This window comes from Taeniopygia guttata, chromosome 3 (genome assembly GCF_048771995.1).
Source record: "Taeniopygia guttata chromosome 3, bTaeGut7.mat, whole genome shotgun sequence".
NCBI lineage: Eukaryota > Metazoa > Chordata > Aves > Passeriformes > Estrildidae > Taeniopygia > Taeniopygia guttata.
The window spans coordinates 115,090,378-115,112,297 of NC_133027.1; the positions used below are offsets into that span (position 1 = coordinate 115,090,378).

The following is a 21,920-nucleotide window of genomic DNA, read 5'->3' on the forward strand; positions in this document are numbered from 1 at the left end:
GCTCAAACCACACACAGAGCTCAAAGCAGGCACTCAAGCGAGTGCCTCTTTGGAATACAGATCTACAAAGTCTTTAACAGGAACCAGGCTAATGCAAGTACAGGCAGTCTCACAGCGACTGGGGAAACGGGGAATATCAGCATCTCAAGAGGACTACAAGATAGAAGCAGCTTAAGTGCTTGCAAAACGGCTTAAGAGCAGCTTCACATGGAAAGTGACTGCTGCTTAAGCAGTTTAAAGACGAGCCCCTCTCAAACATTGGTCAGCTATGAGCAGCTTAGTGCAGGAAGGGCTCCTGCCAAGGCTGATGGGTGGCAGCATGCCACAGGAGAAGAACAAGTGTCCCCTTGGAGCAGGAGCCTCACCCCACAGACGTTCCGCCCACAAACGTGCGCCATCCCGCCTGGGAGCCGCTCTGTCCTCCCCGTCAAAGGAGCCTTGTCCTGGGCCGGATGCTCTGGAAAGGTCCACAAAGCAGAGCTCCTGAAAGCTCAGGCTGCTTGCAGCAAGAAAATAAATGGAGCCTGTGCTGGCAGTCTCAGGCCAGGAGCTCCAACTCTTTTCTTCCTGCCAGTTTCAAAGAGAAAGATTAGCCTCTGCTGTCCTTGCATCCTTGAATATCCCTGCCCTATTTCTTGGGAATTTTCAAATTGTGCAGAAGGCAGAAGAACAAGCTTCATTTGGAAGCTATGGGAGATAAGAAGGAAAACCTCAATTTCTTTTTTTCTCTGCAATGCCAGGGTCATCAAAGGTGGGAGCACTGGAGGTAATGGCAGGGGCAGACTGAAGCAGCACTCAAACACGAATGATGTGTTATTTGCCTGTGGTGAAGAAAGCAAGAAGAGCAGGGTTGCACTCAGCTGTGAACTTAGGGTCCATATGCTTGAAGACCTGGTGAAGTGTTACCACCTTTTTTCTCTTTATGAGAGAAAACCTGCCCTTCAGACTACTTCAGGTAGGGTTGTTTTTATTATTTTATTACATGAAAGAGCTGAAAAAAGCAAGACTAGATAACATGTTACTTTGAAATAAATCAATAGCTCAGTCCTAATCTGGAATCCTCTGGTTAGCTTTCATTGCTTCATGTCAAAAGGACACAAAAAGGAGGAGTTAGGGGCATACAGAGGATCCTTATGAAGGCACAGACAGGTCTTTGTCCATACAGCAATAAAGAAATGGAAAATGCACCACAGAAATCTTGGGTAAGGGGAACATATTTAAGTGTAACTAAAATACTCCAGTTAGAGCTCTATCCTCAGAACTCAGGAGTTTGTTTTGGATTTTAAGTGCACCCCAAGAAGATAAGAGAACTAAAAGTTCAGTAAGTAGGATTCCCACCTTCAGCTACTGAAGTTTTAGGTTACTGTGGTTCAATCAGAAGCCATGCAGCAACTTCAAAAAAAGATTACCAGATCACTGTCTGACCAGGCTATTTCTTAGACACTTCTGAAGCCTTTTGACAGGATGCTTATCTAAAGCTCACTGATTTAATCTGATTTAGCAGTTACAGTGCTGTGGTTAACAGAAGAGAAAATAGAAGCATAATCTATATTACATGCAAATCCTTGCATCCATGTCATTCAGTTTAAAATGTCCAGAAGTTTACACTTTGCTGACAGAGAAAGCATCTCCAAAATACAAACTGTGCTTCCTGAAATATCCAAAGTTTATTTTATTAACAGCCTAAGAGACAGAAAATTTAGGATTTTCAGGAAGAAGCACACTAAAAACTTCTAAAGGCTTATTTGACTACTACCCATGAATTTTGAATGGAGCACAAGTAATTTAATTTTTTTAGTAGCTTTGAGAAAGAAGAAACCACAAATGGAAATAAAAGATGGCAAGAGAAAGCAAACAGATAATGGCTTATATGAAATTGAGTAATTACATCCTGCTCTGTGTTTCAACTGCTAACCTCAGCCATCCCCCATCCTACAATCCCACTCCAGTGTTTAATTCTGAATACTGCTATACTGCCTTGCCAGGATTAATTTGTTTTCCTGGATCCCAGATGCTTTGGAAAAGAGGGTTAATTATCTTGCTATAGCTGCTGGCTTCCTGGCACATTCCTGCAGGACTCACTCCCTTGCATGAAGACCCACTCGGGCTGCAGCTGCTCCATGAACACCAGAGAAGGAAAAGTTAAATAAATTGTGCCAGAAATTAAGACCACGCGTCAGCAGCTGCAAGAGTGAGGAGGAAGAGCAGGGAACCCATCTGAATTCATGTATGGCTCCAACCCAGGGAGCTGGCTGGGACAGGCCAGGACAGGGAGGCTTGGCACAGGGCAGATAAAGCTTTCTGAATGCAAGAAAAGGGACTGAGGTTACTTGCTTCAGAGAGACATGGTCAAAGCACAGAAAAAGTAATCTGGCTTCATTACGTTCCTCCACATCCTGTGAGAATTACAGTCCTTGGAGGAAGAAATCCTCTATTTTTAACAGAGAAAGGTTATTATGCATTAGGAGACTAAACAGAACACAAATATGTTGCTCTTTTAACTTGATAATGCAGCTGTCTAGAAATAGATTGACCCTTTATCAAATCAGATGCTTTAGCAGTAGAACCTGGGGGCCTCATCATCCCAAAAACCCTGACCACCTATTTGTTTCAGGTTATTTTTAGCTGACTCTGGTTCTAAGGAACTGAAATGGCACCCTAGAAACATCACATTATCACAGGAGTGAGCACATCTGATCATCCCTCCCCACAAGTGTCAATATTAATGGTGCAACTGAGAAGGTACTTGAATTTCACAACAAATCAGTCATGCAGCATACTTCTCTCTGTCTGGTTAGACACAAAACCAAACATAAGTAGACAAAGAACCCTGGAATGGCTAAAAACCCACTGGTAGCTACAGATGTGGGAATGCAAGGTATTTCCAACAAGAGGAACACAGAAAAGAGTCCCAAATATGTTTAAACACATCCCTGAGATGAAAAAAAATAACTAAGCAAAAAGTGTTCATGTTCTCAGACCTCAATGCATTATTTAACAGAAGAGACTGAATGTCTCCTGCTAAGCCACCAGCACATTCAAACAAGTTCAAGAGCTGTTCACAAGAAAACACACAGCAGGAAAAGGAGCAAGTTGCATTTAATTACAACAAAAAGGTTTCAGCCAGTAACAAGCCAGCTTGCCCCAAACGTTATCCCTTTCTAAAAGACAGACTTAGTGACACCATGTCCAGTTGTATCGTTCCTTTCACAAAGCAGGACACACAAACACGACCTCCATGGTTTCTTTTAACTCTTCTCTTTCATCACCCTAGCAATACACTCTATCTTGCTGTGGTGGTATAGAAAGTCAAAAAACAACTCTTCACACCTCTTGCATATAAGGAAAAATAAATATAAACAAGAATTAGAGTATCATGAGAAGAGGGTCATATCTCCACCTCAACACATCTTTACCCCCAGTGAAAGATGATCAATTGGAAAAACAAACAATACATCACCAACAAACAAAACCCAACAAAACAAACAGTGGGACAGACATGAAGATATTACATTGTGAATGACAGCTGCTTACAAGCAGGGAATGTGCATAGCAATGTTCAATGTTTTGCTTGTGTGACTTATGCAAAAAAGACAGGGGAAAACCCCTGCATTAAGAGACCCTGAAGGTTTAATTTTAATCTAACAAGTATGGTAATACTACTGCCAAATGAGAGACAAACTTCACTCCCTCTGGAACAACTGATTCCCCACCTGCCCCACTGTTTGGGCTCTGTTTTAAAGAGCAAAATTAAAGGTGAACACAGACCTCATGTGTGGAAGAAGACCAACCTCATTCCTTCCTGAGGACAAGCATCCACTCTCGTAGGCCCACGAGAAAACATTTTCTTTTAACAGCAAAACACCAACAAGAAATCTTTCCTGTTCTCCTGAAGACATTAATAAGATTATTATTTTGTGGAGAAAGAAGTTTGTACAATTCTTCGGTCTTCTCTTTTTTCTGCTTTACATGGCACAGGCTACTCATTTTGCACATGGGCCTTCCAGCTGCTATCCTGTCCTCTATGATACACACAGAACCATGCTCCATTTGACCTGGGAAGACACAGGAAAGATGCCTTTAACCTGAACATCTTAGGCACTAAATGCTGTGATCCACAGAGCACACCAAAACATTAAAGTGCATTTCTTTTTCTTTTTTTCTTTTTTTTATTTAGTGAAATCAGAATGTTTTAAGGGTCACTCATCCCACGCTGCAATTTGAAAACAGACTGTTTTTAATGTTCAACTACAAACGACTTCTGGAATTACATTAACACAACCAGCAATGGAAATTGTAACAGAAGAAACAGGCTTCCACAGAACATTCAAGTTGATTGAAGAGAAATGAGAGACTGGGAGAGATTTTTTTACAGTCAAAACACTAAGCAGCACAGAGCATTTCACCAGCAGCGAGATACGGCATGTGGACTTCTGTGCTGGAGCTGTCTGGAAGCAATTTCTGGGGAAAGAGCACTGAGGCTGAAAGAGTCTCAGCAGCGCCCCTAAAATGAAAGTCTCATTGCCACCTCAACAACAGGAGGCTGGGATTATTCCAAACCCTGTGCTGAAAGACCTGCCAAAGAGCAGCTGGTTTTCAGTTCCCAGTTCAGACGTATTAACAGCCTGATGTGACTATCTAAAACACTTCTTACCTGAAGCATGAACAAAATGGAGGTAGACAGGGCAAAAATGAATAATTGTTGATGAGAAAAGCTGAAGGACATCTGACACCTTTTCCCTTGTATGATGAGGAATGTTTGCCTTGAAATTAAAAATGGGGAAAATCCAATCTGTATTGAAAGATGTGCAATGCCCACAGCCTGTAAACATCCTACAACATAACCTCTCAGGACAAGCACTCTGCACAAATCATCTTGCATACAGGATGGATATAGATAAAATCCATAAAGACTGAACAAAGAACTTGTAGGAGAAAGCATAAAATAGCTGATTAAGTAACTTCTCTGCAATGACTAAGAACAGACCTGAAAGAAGCCCTCAGCAATCCACTGCAAATTCAGAACGAGGAACACACACAGAGCCTTGTTCAACTCCCAGCTCCCAGACTCCACTGCTTGGATTCCTCTTGCTGGGGATTTAGCCCAAACAAGACAACTCCAGTTCAAGACGACAGGTTTCAAAGTACTGGGACAGAACAAATTATCTTCTCCAAAGTGAAAGATTTCTCACCTCATTAATTTCACATCACACAGTCAGTTGCTTTACCTGAATCCCACTGAGATTACCTCATCTTAAGCTACAGACAAGCCAAGACTATTCACTTGATGAATTCTTCCATGGTCACAATAGATGTTTAAGATAAATCAGAGAGAAGAAAACATTGAATTAACTGTCCATGTATGAAAGTATATGGTGGTGGTGGGGGGGGTCTTTCTTTTATTTTAACTATTTTTACCACCTTGGTTTCTATTGTGATCCACGTTGTCACCTCCCCATGACTTTTACCATTTAGTATTTATCATAACCACTGCTTTTAAAAAAGAGTCAAAAGGATATGTTAAACACCAAAGATTTAAGTTTAAATCATGGAAAATGAGGATGAACACATTGATACAGGCTTGCAATTTTAATTTTTAAAAGGCCCCTACAGTGGGACTAGCTGTAGATGGCATCATGCTAATGCAAATGGAAAATAGGGGTTTAAAAAAAACCCAAAAAAACCAAAAAAACGAAACCACTTTAAGTAAGTATGAATTCTTACCATACACGTGTACATTCTTAGTAATTTTCTACGTTAGCTGTTTGAAACTATAAATCAAGTCTGTACTACTAAAAGTTCAGTATGTGCAACATTGACCTGATCAAAGCATTTTATAAATACAAGCTTCTTTTTAGTATTGCAACATACTTTACTACTTAACATACTGAAAAACAAGTTCTACATTTAAAATTCTGCTGTAATAGTTCTATCTGCCAATTAAGACTACAAATGGAAAAATACTTGCAAATCTTTAACATTTTGAAAATGCAAATATATTTCATTTTTTGAAAAGAAACAATCTTGTTTATCCTACTGATGCTTCTTTAGACATTTGAAGATACTACACTAACAAAATACAAACTTTGTAGTAAGTTTACAACATGTACTTCTCAGAGGCAAAAATAAAAAAAATCTGGTTTGTATTTATGAAGGAACATCCATTTATTATAAAACAAGATAAAAGATATTAGAATTAAGTTGAAACAAGGCAACATTAGAACAACCACTTTAGAGCTTTGTGAATGAAGTGTAGCTTTTAACTTGCAAATCCAGGTGAACGTAGCTCTTAGCATGCTGTCCTCTTCTCTATAAATGGGATGAAGTAGAAAAGCAAAGCTTCAAGGTGTAAGGGTTGGAGCCATCTGTGAGGAGACAACACAGGACACACCGTGGGCACAGCTCTCCTGCTGATCTGAGCCTGGCAGTTCACCAGCTCTGTGTGTTGCACACTCACACCCCACGGGGGTTTGCCCTTTTCACATTGAAAGGGAAAGCTTTTCTGCTGTTACCAACTCTCCAAACAGATGAAGCTGAAACTGTGAACAGTGTGTTACCCATACTATCTTCAAAAATATCCCACCCCTAAGGTCCATTATTAACAAGGTGGACCAAAGGTGTGGGGGAATAGGAAAGATTTAACCTGTTAACACTTCACAAGGAAACAAACTCATAACAGTTAGGAGGACGTAGTTTAAAATAATATTAGACACTGGCCTAGATTCAATATTATGTCTGGGAACACCTGGAAAAATTCCATTTAATTCAGTAAACTGTCCTAATTGTTCAGTGCAGATCTGGCCTATTGTGTACTTGTTTAGCAGGTGAACTCACACCATTCTATTCTTGCTAGTTTGGAGCTAAATTCGGCTAAATTTCTAGTTTCAAAGGTAATGTGCTACAGGAGTACTAAACTGAGAGCAATGAGCTGCGTAATTTAAAGAATCCTCTGTTCAAGACATTGCAGATTTCTCTATATTTATTGTGAAAGAATCAGAGAAGGGTTTGGTTGGAAAGGATTATCTCATTGGATCATCCAGTTCCAACCTCCTGCCATGGGCAGGGACGCCACATGCTAGACCAGGTTGCTCAGAGCCCCATCCAGCCTGGCCTTCAACACTTCCAGGGACGGGGCATCCACAGCTTCTCTGGGCAACCTGTGCCAGTGCCTCACCAGCCTCAGAGTCAAGGACATCTTCCTGACATCTAAAGCCTAAATCTCTCAGAGTTTAAAACCCTTACCCTTCTCCTATCACTATCTGCCCATGTCAAAAGTCACTCCCTCTTTTTACAAGCCCTCTTTTAAAGCACTGAAACGCCACCCTAAGGTCATCCTGGAGCCTTCTCTTCTCCAAGCTGACCAACCCCAGTTCTCTCAGCCTTTCCTCACAGGAGAGATGCTCTAGCCCTCTGATCATTGTCGTGGCTACCAGAACCCTCAACTTCTCCACAGAAAAAAACATCCAGCAGTAAGGAAAAATTTACTTACTTGGGACTCTTATCTGGTAGTGATTAAGTACAGTGAGAGCTTCCACTGCATCTGTCTTACATTCCCATTCCAACAGACCAGACAGTGTTTTGGCAGAAGCTGTCAAAATGAGAAATAAAAATGGGAAGGAGGGGATCAATAATGTCTCCTGACAGTGGATATTCAGATCACAACTAGAATCAAGGAACTTCCCAAACAGGTCAAATTTTACTTACGTTTTGGGTCAAACACTTTGTATTTAATAAAGCTGAGAACTTCATGATCCTCACATAACTGTCACAAAAATAAAATAAGAGGTAAAACTCCAGCAGAAGTGCACATAAACAAATTAGCAAAAAATCCAAGTTCCTGGAAGAGACACACAAAAAGGAAGACTCCAACTTTTTAAGAGAGTTTGCAAGAATTTTCGGCAAATTATTTAAAAAGTATGTTTAGATTGGTAACTCTTTAGAATACCATTCTGTAGTTTGTAAAACAAGGCTCCTGTATCTATGATATCACTGCTATCTCCAGAAATGTATTTAAATAATAACAAGTTCTACTTTTTGACATTGCTACTCCAATACAGTAGCTCTGAAGTTGTTCGTACAAGGACACCACTTGGGAACCAGAGTTTGCTTTCAGAGAGAGTTGGAAAAATATATTTTATTGAACTGAAAAATAACTCACTGAACTGTAAGCAGTCTTGCCACTGCCTACACTTAAAGAGGCCCAATATTGTATGTTTTAAGCATCCAGAGTTCATTTAGGATACCACTGTGCCAAGGGTCCCAGGTGCATGCTTGTCTCCATTCCAAAACATGCTAGCAGTCATTACTAGGCAGGGAGTCAGTAAATCCTTTGTGAGTTGTAGTCCTAACTTTCATGTATTTGGCTTTGTGTCTTTTCCTTTTCCTCCAAAAACCCCCCAAATTACTTTATTTTCAATATTTTGTTTCTCACGTTAAAAAAATATGAACAAATAAAATTGAGACAGTAACTCCAGAATTGTAAACATATCCAGATAGGCTAGAAATATATTTTAAGGAACGGCTCTCATCCAGTGGCTCTGCTACAAGCCTCCCAGTTACTTGTTTTTAAAAGCAGCACCATGAAAAGCCAGGACAGAGCCCAGGGAGCACTGGATGTCAGTCCCTCCAAGTGCTTACCTTGACAAACGTTTCCTCAGTCACACACAGGGGAACATTGTAATAGTGCAGCACACAGGAGGGTGGCTGGATGATGTTCTTGGATGCTTGGCCAGCACTGGTGAAGCGATTGTTCTTACTCATGGCAAAATCCTTGTAACTACTCGTGCCATCCTCCAGTTCAAATATCTGGCTTGGAACTACTGAGTGCTGCTTGGAAACACTGGAATTTAGGGATAAAGTTTCTTAAATAATTGCGGCTATCATATTTTATCATATCATATTTACGACAGATTATTATTTTGCAGATTATTATCTAACTAGAAAAGAGCTGATGTTTCTTTATAATATTTTGAAATAAATGCAGTAAGAACAGGATGGGTTGGATTTGATACCTTCCTTGAAAAATGCAGAAAGAATGGATAAGGCACATTAGGGAATACAATTTATCAGTGGCCAATACATGTAATGACAATATGCTTTATGAATGTAAATAAATAAAATTATAAATAGTAATAAATCTTAGAGTTGTTGGGGTTGAAAGAGACCTTAACCTTAATCCTTAACCCTTCCAACCCCCCTGTCATGGGCAGGAACAGCTTCTACTAGAGCAGGTTGCTCAAATCCCCATCCAACCTGGCCTTGAACACTGCCAGGGATGGTGCATCCTCAGCTTCTCTGGGCAACTTGTGCCAGTGCCTCACCAGCCTCACAGTAAAGAATTTCTTCATAATATCTAACCTAAATTAACCCTCCATCAGTTGAAAGCCAAAATAAACAGTTGCAAACTGGAAATCATAACTCCAACAACAATACAGAGTACTGTGATAGTGTCCCTTTGAAACCTCATTCCATCTGCCCACTGGTGGACTATTAATCTGATAAAACATATTTACCAGACATTGAGTCTCTTTCCAAATAACTTGACATTATTGAGATGTGTGACCGCTCTTTCTACAGCATATTCATCACCCATTTCAACCAGTGCTGTGCCTGGAATAGTCTTCATAAATTTCACCTAAGACAGATAAGGTAAAAAAAAATATATACATTGCAACAAAGAGCTCAACCAATAGTTTTATAAAACATTAGGATATATTTTTAGACAATCTCGGACAGGCTTTTTCCAAAACATTTGAAAGAACTACAGCAGTTTCCAAGTTTCCAATCAGTTATGCCTTACCTTCTCAATGTTTCCATACAAGCAGAACAGGTTGAATACCCTTGAGCAGTTCATCTTGAGCTGATGCAACCCACTAACCATGACAACTGACCCAGAAGGATTCCCACCGTGCATGTAGGAGGAGGATGCCTGCGGCAAGGGATAAGCAACGAGCTCCGGAGTGTCCCGAGACCCCATGCGGTACCGGCTTGGCAAGGGCAGCAAAGGGCCGTGGGAGCCTAAGGGGATGAGAGAGCGTGGGTTTATGTCCTGTGACATCCTTTTCACTGCTTAATCGTGCATCAAAGCCCACATGCATAATGCGTATCTAAAGGAGGGGTAAAAGGTTACAGTGATTGCTGAAAAAAAGATATTCCAGTATTTACAAAAATCATTATCTTCCCTGAAGTGTGCAAAATATTTGAACAAAAGTGTATCAGAGGAAATAATTAAAATCAACATTCAGAAATATTCCCATCTAGTTACAGAGCTACATGACACCAAGAAAGAATATTACAAAGTCAGGAAAACAAACCAAAAAAAGTGAGACAGAGGTCAGGAGATGACACAGCTCTTTTTCCCAGAGACATGAGATTAAGTCAGAAGCCTGCCTTTCTACAAAATGCTCATTTGGAAGAAACAGGAATACTTAAATCCCCACACTAATGCAAAATGAAGCAATCCTATTTTCCACTATAGGTAAAGTTACAAGTTGAAATAGATAATGTCTTTTTTTCTTTCAGTGATGATACACTACTAGTAAGCAATACCTCTGTTCACAGAAAATGTCAGTATTACAGACCAAGGGGAGGATCCCTGTTTTTCTGAGACAAAAATAATGTGAAACTCACATAGCCAAGTATAAAAGGAACCTTCTGTCTTTTTTTTTCCCAGCAAAAAGCAGTAATGACAGGCAGAGAGTAGTATAGGAGGAGATGGACACATTACTTAAGGTAGAAAGATGTATCAAAAGAGTGAAAAAAGAACATCACTGAATCAAGATGGGACTTGTAAATGCTGGAGATTTGAAGAACCTTTGGAAGGAGTAAGTAGCATGTCAACCTACATTGGAAAATATCATAAATACCTTTGAAAAGAAAGAGGCAAGACAAATCACACTGCACCTGACAGCTGAGACAGTAAATAACTAGAAAAGTCACAGGTGACTGGAGACATTTGTTTCTCCACCCTGAGGTCTTCGCTCAGCACATGAAAGTGACAGCAGGTCTTGCCTTACAGAGAGCACTGGTAAAAAACACAGTACGTGATAGCACTGATTCCAAAACATCATTCCTCTACAGTCACATAGCTGTACCTTTTCTGAATTACCTAAATTAGAAATGCAAATGCCAACAATTCGTAGCTTTGCATGCAAGAACATCAGAGCTCTCTGTTGTACCAAACCACTGATCACGCTATGTTGCCATCTTCTAGAAGAAAACTGCTTTCCCAATCCAGCTATCATTTTCTACCCATTGACATGGTGATGGCAACTGAAAGAAAACTTTCTTCTAAGGAATAAACCTGTAGAGCTGAATGCTTTGGGTGACAGGAAGAGGTGAGGCAATGAGTGACATGGTTTCACTGAACCAGCAGTGTTTCAGAAGACTGTCAGTCTGACTGCACTGCAGGTGAACTGCTCACGCTGAAGGGAACCATAGCCAAGCCAACCATTGATTAAATATTTAGAATTCCACAGAGCATGTAAGAAATCATTACCAGCTGTCATCCCATGTTACTTACCATAGCCATCATGTCTAAAGGATGATGGGTGCTCTCCCAAAATAGCTTGTCTCTGCCGGCCCTTCCCTCTGTCTAACATGGGAAGGGAAAGAAATCAGTTTAGTATGCACAACCAGGCACTTGATTTCTCCAGTTAAGACACAAAGCTTCTAGTTAAGAAGTGAAAAAGTAATCTGTCCTTGTTAATTTTATAAACGATTTCTCATTCACTCTATGTCTAAAAATACAAGCTGTAGCCCTGGGACACCAAAATTAAAAGACTGCCATTTGTATAACAAATTGCATTTAAGTTGACTGGGGGCAGTGGCCAATGAGGAGATGCAGACATTTAAAGTTCATGGAGATACTCAATAGTTCTCCTAAACAGACACCACACATTAGTATAGAAAATACCATACAGCAGGATTTACCCATGTGTCTCTTAAAACAAATTTGAAATGCAGTACTTTTGAAAGACAGTACCTGAATCATAATATTAGCTTCAACAGCAACACATTTTCAAAGTGGGCTTCTTTCAAGAAGTTTCAGCATAAGCCAACAACAACCTGTATTACATGGTTTCATAATCAGTAAACAGAGAGCATTACATATGTGTACATATATATTTACAGAACACCTACTGATTTATGGGCATGCTGAAAGGATTGTACATTGTGGCATTATCAGCAGCACATAGCAGTTCAACTGAGGGAAAGTATCACTGAGTAATGCACTTAAACAACAGTCAATCCTTTAAGAAAACCCAGTTCTCTAGGATATAAAGTTAAGCAAGGGGTCTACATTAATGGAGGGAAGCAATGCCTCACAGCCAAAAATGTATTTTCCAATCAGATCCATGCTGCACGACAAAGAAAAAAAATCTAAACTTCCAGATTTCTTTGTGGTAAGCAACAATTCTTTTCTTTTCTTACAATTACAAAAAAAAAAAAAAAAAAAAAAAAGAAAAGATGGGGCAAGGCATTTATCAGTTTACAATAATTCTCAGGAAATTTAAGTATGACTGCTGAAAAGAGTAACTCCAGCCCAATGCAGTTGGAGGTATTTTCCCCAAAGACCAGGAACTATTTGATTACACAACAGTGGTAGATGAAAACACATGTGGCCCCTTCTGCTCAGGATTTTGACGCCAGGTTCCAAGTCAGATATTTACTTTGGCAGTAAAATCTGAAGAGAGAGCAGTCCCAAACACTTTAAAACATATAGAAGAAAGATTACTGTCAAGTTTACTTTTCCACTCCCTTTTTAGGGTAACAGCTCTGGTTCTTGGCTCTAGAGAGCAAATGAGCAGTCAAATCAAGTATTTTGAGCATTTAAACTGTACAAAGTAATCATCTTTCAGAAAAATCAGTTTTGTAATTATAATCTGTGGAACTAATGCTTTGAAACTGACCACAGTAAAATATAGTCAAGAATCATATTCTTCAAATAAAGAATTCTGTTAGAAAAGTTTGACAAATACTTCCTCCTCGTGGTGGTGCAAATCTCTCCTTGCCCCATGCTTACTCCTTCCTTGTACAAAGCCCCTGGATTGTGCCAGTACTAATACTTGTGTAAACAAGCACTGAAACACAAGAACAGACCTGTGTTTAAAACAATTCTGAAAGGAAAGGTTCTTTATGATCTTGTTTAAGCTTGGGTTCCTTGATTTTTAGATTTGTTTGTACATCGGGTCCTTGAGTCACTGAGCAAGCTGGTATTACCACCAAAAGAAATGCTCCAAATGACAGTTTGAAATTTCTGGCTAAAAGCCAGTAGAATACTAAGTCAGATGGGTTTATTTCATTCAATCTAATGCAATATGACTTCATAGCAGAAGGCATTTGTTAGGAAGTTTGCTTTAGTGGAGAAAGACTATGGGCAATTTATTACCATAAAGAACTAAAGACAGTTCTTAAAAGAAATAATTAGTAAAATGCATTTCCTTCCTAACATTTAAGAGCAGGTGTGAAATTCTGAAAGGATTTATTGGCCTGTCTGTCCTTGGAATGAAATTCCCTTGGGATAAGATCTTTGCTGCAGTGAGAGCCCTACAGCTCAGGTCACACTATGTTCAAAACCCAAATAGTGCTGTTGCAAGAGTGAGCTGAAGGACAAATACATAAACTCTTTCAAAGAAAACCCTACCTCTGGGATTACTTTATGAGCAAAACTGCTCTAGGTGCCTGTTTTCTCAAGTATATTTTACTATTCATTCAACAATTTATATTCCCATTGTCCACATAAATTAATGTGGATCATAGTAAATGAAAAATCATACTATATACAGTATGTAATGATTGAGATAGATATATATATAAAATACAAGTCAATTTTTTTCCTCTTATGTGTAATAGGGTGCTTATGTATAGAGAATAGAGACAGTAATAAAAGAAAAACAAAAGAGCAGAGTTCTTGAAAAGAGCAAGCCACACCTATCCTAAGTTTTTAATTTTCCACTGTTTGCTCAAGTTTGGGGAAATTTCAGTTCATACAGTCATATGTCATATGCAGACCAATTACATAATGCATTTAGATGCACAGTGTTACAAGTCAGCCTCCAAACATTGCAATGATCAGAAGATACAAGGGTCAAATTAATCCTTTCAATTTTTTAAATTCAAACCTTTAGATTTTTTTCCTTGTCCTTGAGCTTCAGAATTCATTTGCTTTGACTCAAGAATTTGAAAAAAATATTGAATCCCAATACAAATAGTCATAATCTACAAGCTGCAACCAATACTGTAGCTCCCTTGTTAACTTTTTACAAGAACTTCATTATGAAAAGCCAAGCCCTAAGTTTTTAGTTGCACAACAGTTTCACAAGCCCAGTGTCTCTACAGAATTACTCTCAAGTGCAAATCTCTTGAGACAGCCAAAGCCCTGGTTCTTGTGTAGCCTTTGATAAGTAGATACTCTATCTTGGTCACATTGTCTTCACTTTTCTAACTTTACATTGAACATATTATTGTACACAGGTTACTGAACACTGCACTCAAGAGTTACAAATTTTTGGTTGTTTTTAAATAAACAATTAACAGGAGTTTGGCTAGACAGCAGTTTGACTTTTGATACATATATAATCATAGTTTCCACTGACATGAGTTAAGCTATGAGAATTTTTACAGCTGAGTACTTAAGAGACAATATGCCTGTAGCAATTATGAATCTCCCTGTTTTATTACTTAAGTATAGCTGAGGGGACTTACTGGTATTGCACTGCTCAGTTCCAACTATCTGCATATAAGGATTGAACTTCCCTACTACTAAACAATATTTACATTGTTAAGTCTGAATGCAACTCTCACATACAGCAAGTAATAAAAAGATTACAATGTCAATGATATCAACAAGAGGTTCTTAATTTTGTAGGTTCTCAATTTTTCAGTGGTAATTTTAAGGGAAATAAGACCAGCATACATACAAACTTGAACAGAATGGGTACAGTCTATCATGTTATTCATCCCACACAAATCTGAAGTACTGAAAAGGTCCTCCTTTACAAACTTGTGGTGGTGGTGCATGCAGTATGCAGACAAGGTGAACTGCAAGTCTGAGGTTTTCAGAGGGTTTTTTTGTTTGTTTGGGTTTTGGTTTTTTTTTGCTGATGCCGATGTGGTGCATGATGAAGTGTAGAGTCAGCCTGCTGAAGTCCTCTATCCTTCTTAATGCCTTGTCCAACATAGGGGAAAGGAGTCCTTTCGAAGGAGAAGCAGTGTGCAAGTTTGTAGCTTATATGGAATAGTCTGTGCCAGGTTTCCTCTCCTCCAAAGAGAGAGAGCTGCTTGGAGAAATGCAAGTCCTTGAGAACTGCGAAGGTGCTTGGAGGTGTGGGCTCCTTGTCGCACTAAGTGGCTCAAGCACACGGCAGTAGGGGGCACTAGGGCTCAGGGTGAATTCCCTGCGCTGGCACAGCCTCAGCAGCACTGGCCTGCTTTGGAAGGACTGCGGCCACAGCCTGACACGTGTGAAGGGCTGGCATTAGTACAGTCAAACAGCTACCGTGACAATGATCACAACCTACCTCGGCGGCCCAGATATGGCTTAGTGTAGTCCCAGCTATCGTTGTCGTTCCTAATGACATTAAGTCGAGTTGGCTGTTCAAATAAAGTAAAAGTGAAAGAGGTTAAGCCTTGACTATATGCATTTTTCTGGAGTAAAATTAAAAGAGAAGGTCCAAGCATTACCCTTGCATATTCAATTTTTAGTGTGCAGCATCCTGCATAGATATCTGCTCCATTGAGCGCAGCCTTCGCCTTCTGGGCACAAAACACTGATTCAAACATACACATCATGTTAAGGATCTTTTTCCCCAGGTATCTCATTCACGTCCCTTTTATCTGATATGGCCTTTTTACTTTTGTAGCCTGCAGGTATTTCACTACTGTATGCACTACAAGAACTCCACAGAGACCTATCACAGTAGTTACTTTACATCAAAAAGGATTAAGTGTACACCCTTTATAGCTCATTAGACAAAAACCCCCACATAACTAAAAGAGAGACTTGGAGTGAACAAATACTCATCTTGCCTCAAAAAAAAATACAACAGGCAGAGGCATGTACCAGGCTCCAAGTTATTTTATATACTCCTCATACTCCAAGATTAGTTTTGTGATTAGCAGAAAAATGTGCCTGAGCCTTGGCACATCACAACCCATGACCTCACCCATACTCAGTAATATGTGGTGTCAGAAAGCCAGAACTTTGCAGCAGAACAGACCTTGCACACCGTTATTTATTTAGTGATATTATTTAGTGACATTTTAGGAAAAGTCCAAAACAACAGAATGTGCCTTGGTTTTACCACATTCCTGCAGCCCAGCTTCTTCCGAAGTGACACAGGTTCACTGTGGAACTTAAAAATTAGCAAAGTTAAGCTTCTCAGACCTATAAGAAACTGACACTGGCCAGAATTGCAGAAGTAATGGGTACTTCAATTAGCATTTAAATTTGAGAAAATTCTGGAAGTTTTCAGATAAGGCTTTTATTGAAGCTCACTTTCCTTGACACCCCCAACTCTTTACCTTGCTACTGGCATTACTTCACTCACATTTGTGAGTTTTCTTTCAATTGCTGGCTGTTTCATTTTCAATAAAAGGCATGTTGCAGAATTTAATTCAGAGGACATAACTATGGTAGTTTCTGAGTGTCTGCAGGACCCTCCCCACAACTTCCCAAATCTCTCATAAGATGACGAATAATCCCCAAATGTGCAAGTCATCTGATCTGACAATTCCATTTATGACAAACTTAACACATACAGTACGTCAAATTACTGTCTGCTAGGACACACAGTTTAAGTTTTCTACATATATAAATAGCAATTAGTTTGATTTAATAGAAGTTAGGTAGTTCCCTTTGCCTGGAAAATAATCAGTGCAGCCATCACATTGGTAGCACCTGAAATCACAAAGTAATGCAAAATAATTTGGCAAATTTTGTCCAGATAACAGCTAAAACATTGATGTAAATAAAGCTTTAGAAGAGGGCTGTCAGAGTTTCATTAATTAAGGTTTAATCATATCAGCCTTTGGACTTCACAAACCACAGCAACACACAACAATTCTGAACATTCAATCCAAGAACAACTTAAGGCTGCAAATAGAGTAAACAGTAGGATAATAGAGCAGGGAATTTCTTCAACACATAATGCCCAAGAATCAAGGTCAAGGATGCCTAAGTTCCTCTTTGCTTTATAAAGTCAAAACAGTAAGACAAGCAGTACATACTGGGACTATTTCAGAAGAGTCTGAAGAAGACAAGCTGCACCTCTGCAATCCCTTACCCATTTCTTGAGTATCAACACAGGCAGAAGCCATGAGACTTTTGTGTATAAAGGTGCATATAAGGGGTTGTCAAATTTATGACATAATTAATGTCTGCAATTATTAGCCTGAGGGCCTATAAACATGATTATCAACCACTGTTGACAATGCCATTTTCCTAAAAAGATTAAATGTGCAAGTACTACTTTGTCTTATAGACTTACAAAAATCAGAAGTTACCATGTCTTAGACAGAAATGAAGAAATAATTTGGCCTCAAAATCACATGGTATTTTTCTGACATTTGCATGTTAAACCCATTTGGAGTCAAGAACCTACAGGGAAAAAAAATCACACTCAAAAAGGATATTCAACCATGGCTTGTATTCCATTTCTCTTGAATATAACAATGCGCTGAACTTTTCCAACAGGATTGCATACAGTGTACAAAACATCCTAAGGAAGAAGAAAGAAAAATTTTAGTCAGATGTGAAATTCCAAACACTTTTGGTCCACAGAACATTTTCTTGCAGTGACATTTAAATGCCAAAGAGCAAAGAAAAGGCTTGTTAACTTTCCATTTCTTATTTTCCCCTCTACAACTAATACAGTCATGACTGAATTTTTCAGTCAGATCAGTCATGATCCATTTTTATGGATCAGTATACTACAGGCAATGAAATCTGAAATACAGGAAAAGACTTCCATAAGAAGTACTCATGCAAATACTGGTCTAACAAGTATCTTCAACTGTGTTAAAACCCAGTAACTTCACCATGTCTCAAGCTCAGCTGCCTTTGAAGCACTGCCCTGCAGCAGTTCTATCACAGCAGAGAGACAAAGTGACACTTGTCATTGTGACACGTCATAGGTTTCCAGCAGCTGAGCTTGTGTTCTTTTTCAGAGACTAACCAGGAACAGTTCAAAAAGTAAACTTAGCTCATCAAAATGAGAATTTCAACAGTTTTCATTCAACTGAAGCAAGTGGGTCCTATGTTCCTTCCTTTCTTTTTATCTAAACCAAATACCTCCAAAATGATCATTCCAAGATCTTGGTGTACATCCTCAGGTTTATTTGGGGGGCAAGAGGGAGAAGTGGCAAAGGTATAATATTTATTATACCTACTATACCATATATAAATATTATGTTTTGCAGAGTAGAGGAGTAATTGGGAGGCAAATGAGTAGGGGGCATGTGGATTTCGTAAAACTAAAACAGACACAGCCCACACAGCCTGAACCCATAAAAAATAAGACTTGTGAGATTTACAGCAAGCTTGGCACCACAAAAGGCTGCCCACCATCTTTCCTGTTTCAGAGAAAAGCTTCCTAGAAACTTTCTAGCTCCAGGTAACATTAATTTTCATACGACTTTCCTTCACAATTTGTCCCTCAAAAAATTTCTTCACAGCGACTCAATTAAAACCAAAAAAATTGTCTTTAAAACTGTAAGGTCTACTCCAAACCCTATCAGTGTCATTAGCCAGCAGTCACACACAGAGCTGAATTTTTTCATTCTCTTTCATAATTCAGCTATTTTATACTACCAAATCAATCAAGTGGTTCACAGACACATTAATGAGGGTTATTTATTAAGAATTTAAGCACTTTTATTATATACATACTAGAATATCATAATTCAGTTACCAAAGTACACCTCACCTTCCTCATGCATGTGGGAAAGTCTCTGAACACACAAATCTCTGAAAAAGTTCTGTCCACAGGTAAGGAAACAAAGAAACTGAACTTCAAAGACCTATACATGACATCATGGGCAAAACTTTTCAAAACACCAACGCCCCTATCACATAGGGATGAAAAGCAATTAGTAATTAAATACAGTTTATTTGCTCTTCTTGCCCATTGCTGTTACATTCCTCAAAAAAACATCACAATTGTAATTTTAAAACAATATTGCTTCTGCCACAAGGTGCCTTTGAACGGACTAATGTCTCCCCAAAAACTCAATCTTGTTTTAAAGTAAAGCTCTTAAAAACTTTACAACAGTTTACTGCAGATATTCAGAGTTGCCACTTAAAACTGATTGCAATTTTTCATCTCTTTTTTAAAATTTAGCTCAAACTTAAGAAGAGCGTTGAAAAGGAATAAGCAATATTGGGTTTTGTGCCCTTTTTTTTTTTTTTTTTGAGGGGGAAGGATGTTTTGTTGATTTTTGTTTTCTTTTGTTGGGGGTGGGTTTGTTAAATGATGCAGACTTGGCCTGAGGCATTCTTAAATTAACTAGTTTTTAACCCACCGGACAAGTGCAAAATTTGTATTTTTCTCACCACATTTTCAGCTGTTATGGGCACAGCTGCTCTCCCCAGTTGCTGTGACCACACTGCCTTCAATGAGCTGTGCTGCTTGCCAGCAATTCGGGAAATCTGCCTGCTCCTAGCACTCATTTGTATATATTAAAGAAACAGCTGGGGCAGTGGGAAGGAAGAGGTTAGGGGTGGGTTGTTTGTTTTTAAAAGGGAGCTACTGTGTCAGAGGCTTCATCCTCAGAATTCCCATGGAATTCTCCTAGCCCAGAACCAGGCTTCTGCTCCCAGTTTCTTCAAGCATCCACCTTCAACTTAGAAGTTCATGCAAGGCAAATTTAAAATGCATGAATGAAACAGTTTTCAAAATATGTATTACAGTCACGTGCAAAGAATACGTTAACTCAGTCAGTGGATTTGTTCACACAGCTCAGCGGAGGTTTGTTTTTAAACACTAAAAAGCAACTCATACCAATTTTCTATAAAGAAAATTGACAGGAAAAATAAAATTCATCACTCACTGATGAATCAACAGACAAAAAGCTATCAATACTCTCAAGACAGTGAAGCAGAAAGCATGATGTGGAACTGACTATGTGAGGTAATTTCAGGAATACTAAGTTGCAGTCAATTTGCTCTCATAATGTACAGCACGTTAAATAAAATTTAATGCTCGCCTGAAGTTACTTGGTTCCACACACCCCAAACACTTTGATTGACCCATACCATTCTACATCCCTAAGAAAATGGACTCATATTTGTATCATAGTACACAATTTCAGATTTTTTTCCTAAAATATTTCTGTGCAATTTAACATCTACTATAAAATCTCCTATGAAAAATATATGCATGTAATGCATAATAAAATGTAAATGCTTAAATAACAACAACAACCCTTTGTCTTAAAAAAAAACAACAAAAAAAAACAACAAAACAAAACCCTTTGTCTTAAAAAAACATGTACACGTGCCATTAATAAATGGCAATAAATTAGGATGCCACCATATAATAGGTACAACCTGAAATACTTAAAAGGAAAATATGGTGGCCTAAATAAAAGAGAGGAAGATTCCATCAAACTGGCTGATCATCAGAAGATAAAGGTTTCACCTTTCCACAAAGAAAATACTTAAGAAGGACTGCAATAAAATAACCCTTCCCTACTGGAAAAAGTCCTTGCTCTTTAAACATACACCACTCAGAGCCTAAAGGCTCAATAACAATCTTGATGTTGTGGCAACACATCTGAAAATACTCCACAAGCATGCATCAACTTACATATTTCAAAATCTTCACTTCCGAAGTCTCCAAATGTATTGCAAAATACCTGTATGCCTGTATGAGACTGAATCATCTTGAAAAACCTTAAGAACATGTGTGTTACCTATGCAAATATACAAAAGAACAAACAAAAGAAGACGAAACATACCACAGTAATTGGGTAGAGAGGGTTCTGAATTGACAGCAGGAGAACTTTATTCCCGCCGGACGGGTCATCGGTGTTCCCTGGCCGGGTGATCCTCTTGCTTGTGGAGTAATTGAAGAAGGCCTGCTGCCCAGCAATGTACACAGGTTCATCTGCTGCAAAGGTCACACATTTCTTTGCACTCTCCACGTTTTCAAACTCCACCAGAGCCTGGCGCTTGAACGGCATCATCATGACATAGCTGGGGAGGGAAACAGCACACTAAGGTTTCCTGCTCACTCAGAACAACACCGGGGCCCACCACGGTCATTTATGGCGTGTTTTTCCCCAAACAACTCCTAACAAAGACATACCATATGGTTCCAAACTTCTCAAGAGCTTCCACGAGATCTGCTTCCACGACAGATTCACACAGCCCTCGGACATGGACGACAGGAGAAACAGAGACTTTGTGATGACTTCCCCCGGCATCCTAGCAACAAAATGACATTTTAAAATTCAACACAGAGCAAGGAACACTCCTATCATTAATTAAAATTAAATACTTGGTAGACGCTACATTGGATCCAGAAGCAGCCATCTAAATGCACAATCTAAGCATGTGTTAAATAATTTAACTTTTCTTTCCAAACGGATTGCCGAGTTCAGTTGCTGAAGTCTACTTAAAATAAAAATCTTTTCAGATTTAATTAATCTGTTTGCACACACAGGATTTTACTGGTATTAAAAAAAAAAAAGCAGCCATTTAACACTGATTGAAATGCAGGAGGTCTTACACACATCCTATTCATTAGGAGCATAAAAAAAAAATTAGGACATGTCCAACAGCTAAAATATTTCTAACACTCTGCTTGCTGACACTGGTATTTTTTTTTTGAGACAGGCTGGGAGAATAAAAAAGCAAGAACAAACGAGGGCCATCCCTCATTGTAAACTGCACAAATTGAGATTTTCCAATGCTCCAC

At 39.0% G+C, this 21,920-nt stretch overlaps 1 protein-coding gene and 1 long non-coding RNA gene across 2 annotated transcripts in view; one reads left to right on the top strand and one right to left on the bottom strand.

Moving 5' to 3' along the window:
* On the top strand, nt 1–6,146 carry LOC140683834 (uncharacterized). The gene is made up of 2 exons (XR_012055389.1): nt 1–955; nt 2,615–6,146. It is a non-coding gene; the product is annotated as an uncharacterized lncRNA (long non-coding RNA).
* Nucleotides 6,141–21,920, bottom strand: part of HNRNPLL (heterogeneous nuclear ribonucleoprotein L like) — a 23,818-nt gene continuing 8,038 nt past the window's right edge. The window contains exons 2-13 of the mRNA XM_030269297.4: nt 21,309–21,427; nt 20,959–21,196; nt 17,635–17,720; nt 15,685–15,781; nt 15,522–15,594; nt 11,522–11,593; nt 9,800–10,017; nt 9,513–9,634; nt 8,638–8,839; nt 7,705–7,762; nt 7,490–7,588; nt 6,141–6,365 (exon numbers count right to left, since the gene is read on the bottom strand). Of these exons, the coding sequence (XP_030125157.4) occupies nt 6,310–6,365; nt 7,490–7,588; nt 7,705–7,762; nt 8,638–8,839; nt 9,513–9,634; nt 9,800–10,017; nt 11,522–11,593; nt 15,522–15,594; nt 15,685–15,781; nt 17,635–17,720; nt 20,959–21,196; nt 21,309–21,427 (1,440 nt within the window). The 3' untranslated portion in view covers nt 6,141–6,309. The remainder of the gene's footprint in view (nt 6,366–7,489; nt 7,589–7,704; nt 7,763–8,637; nt 8,840–9,512; nt 9,635–9,799; nt 10,018–11,521; nt 11,594–15,521; nt 15,595–15,684; nt 15,782–17,634; nt 17,721–20,958; nt 21,197–21,308; nt 21,428–21,920) is intronic.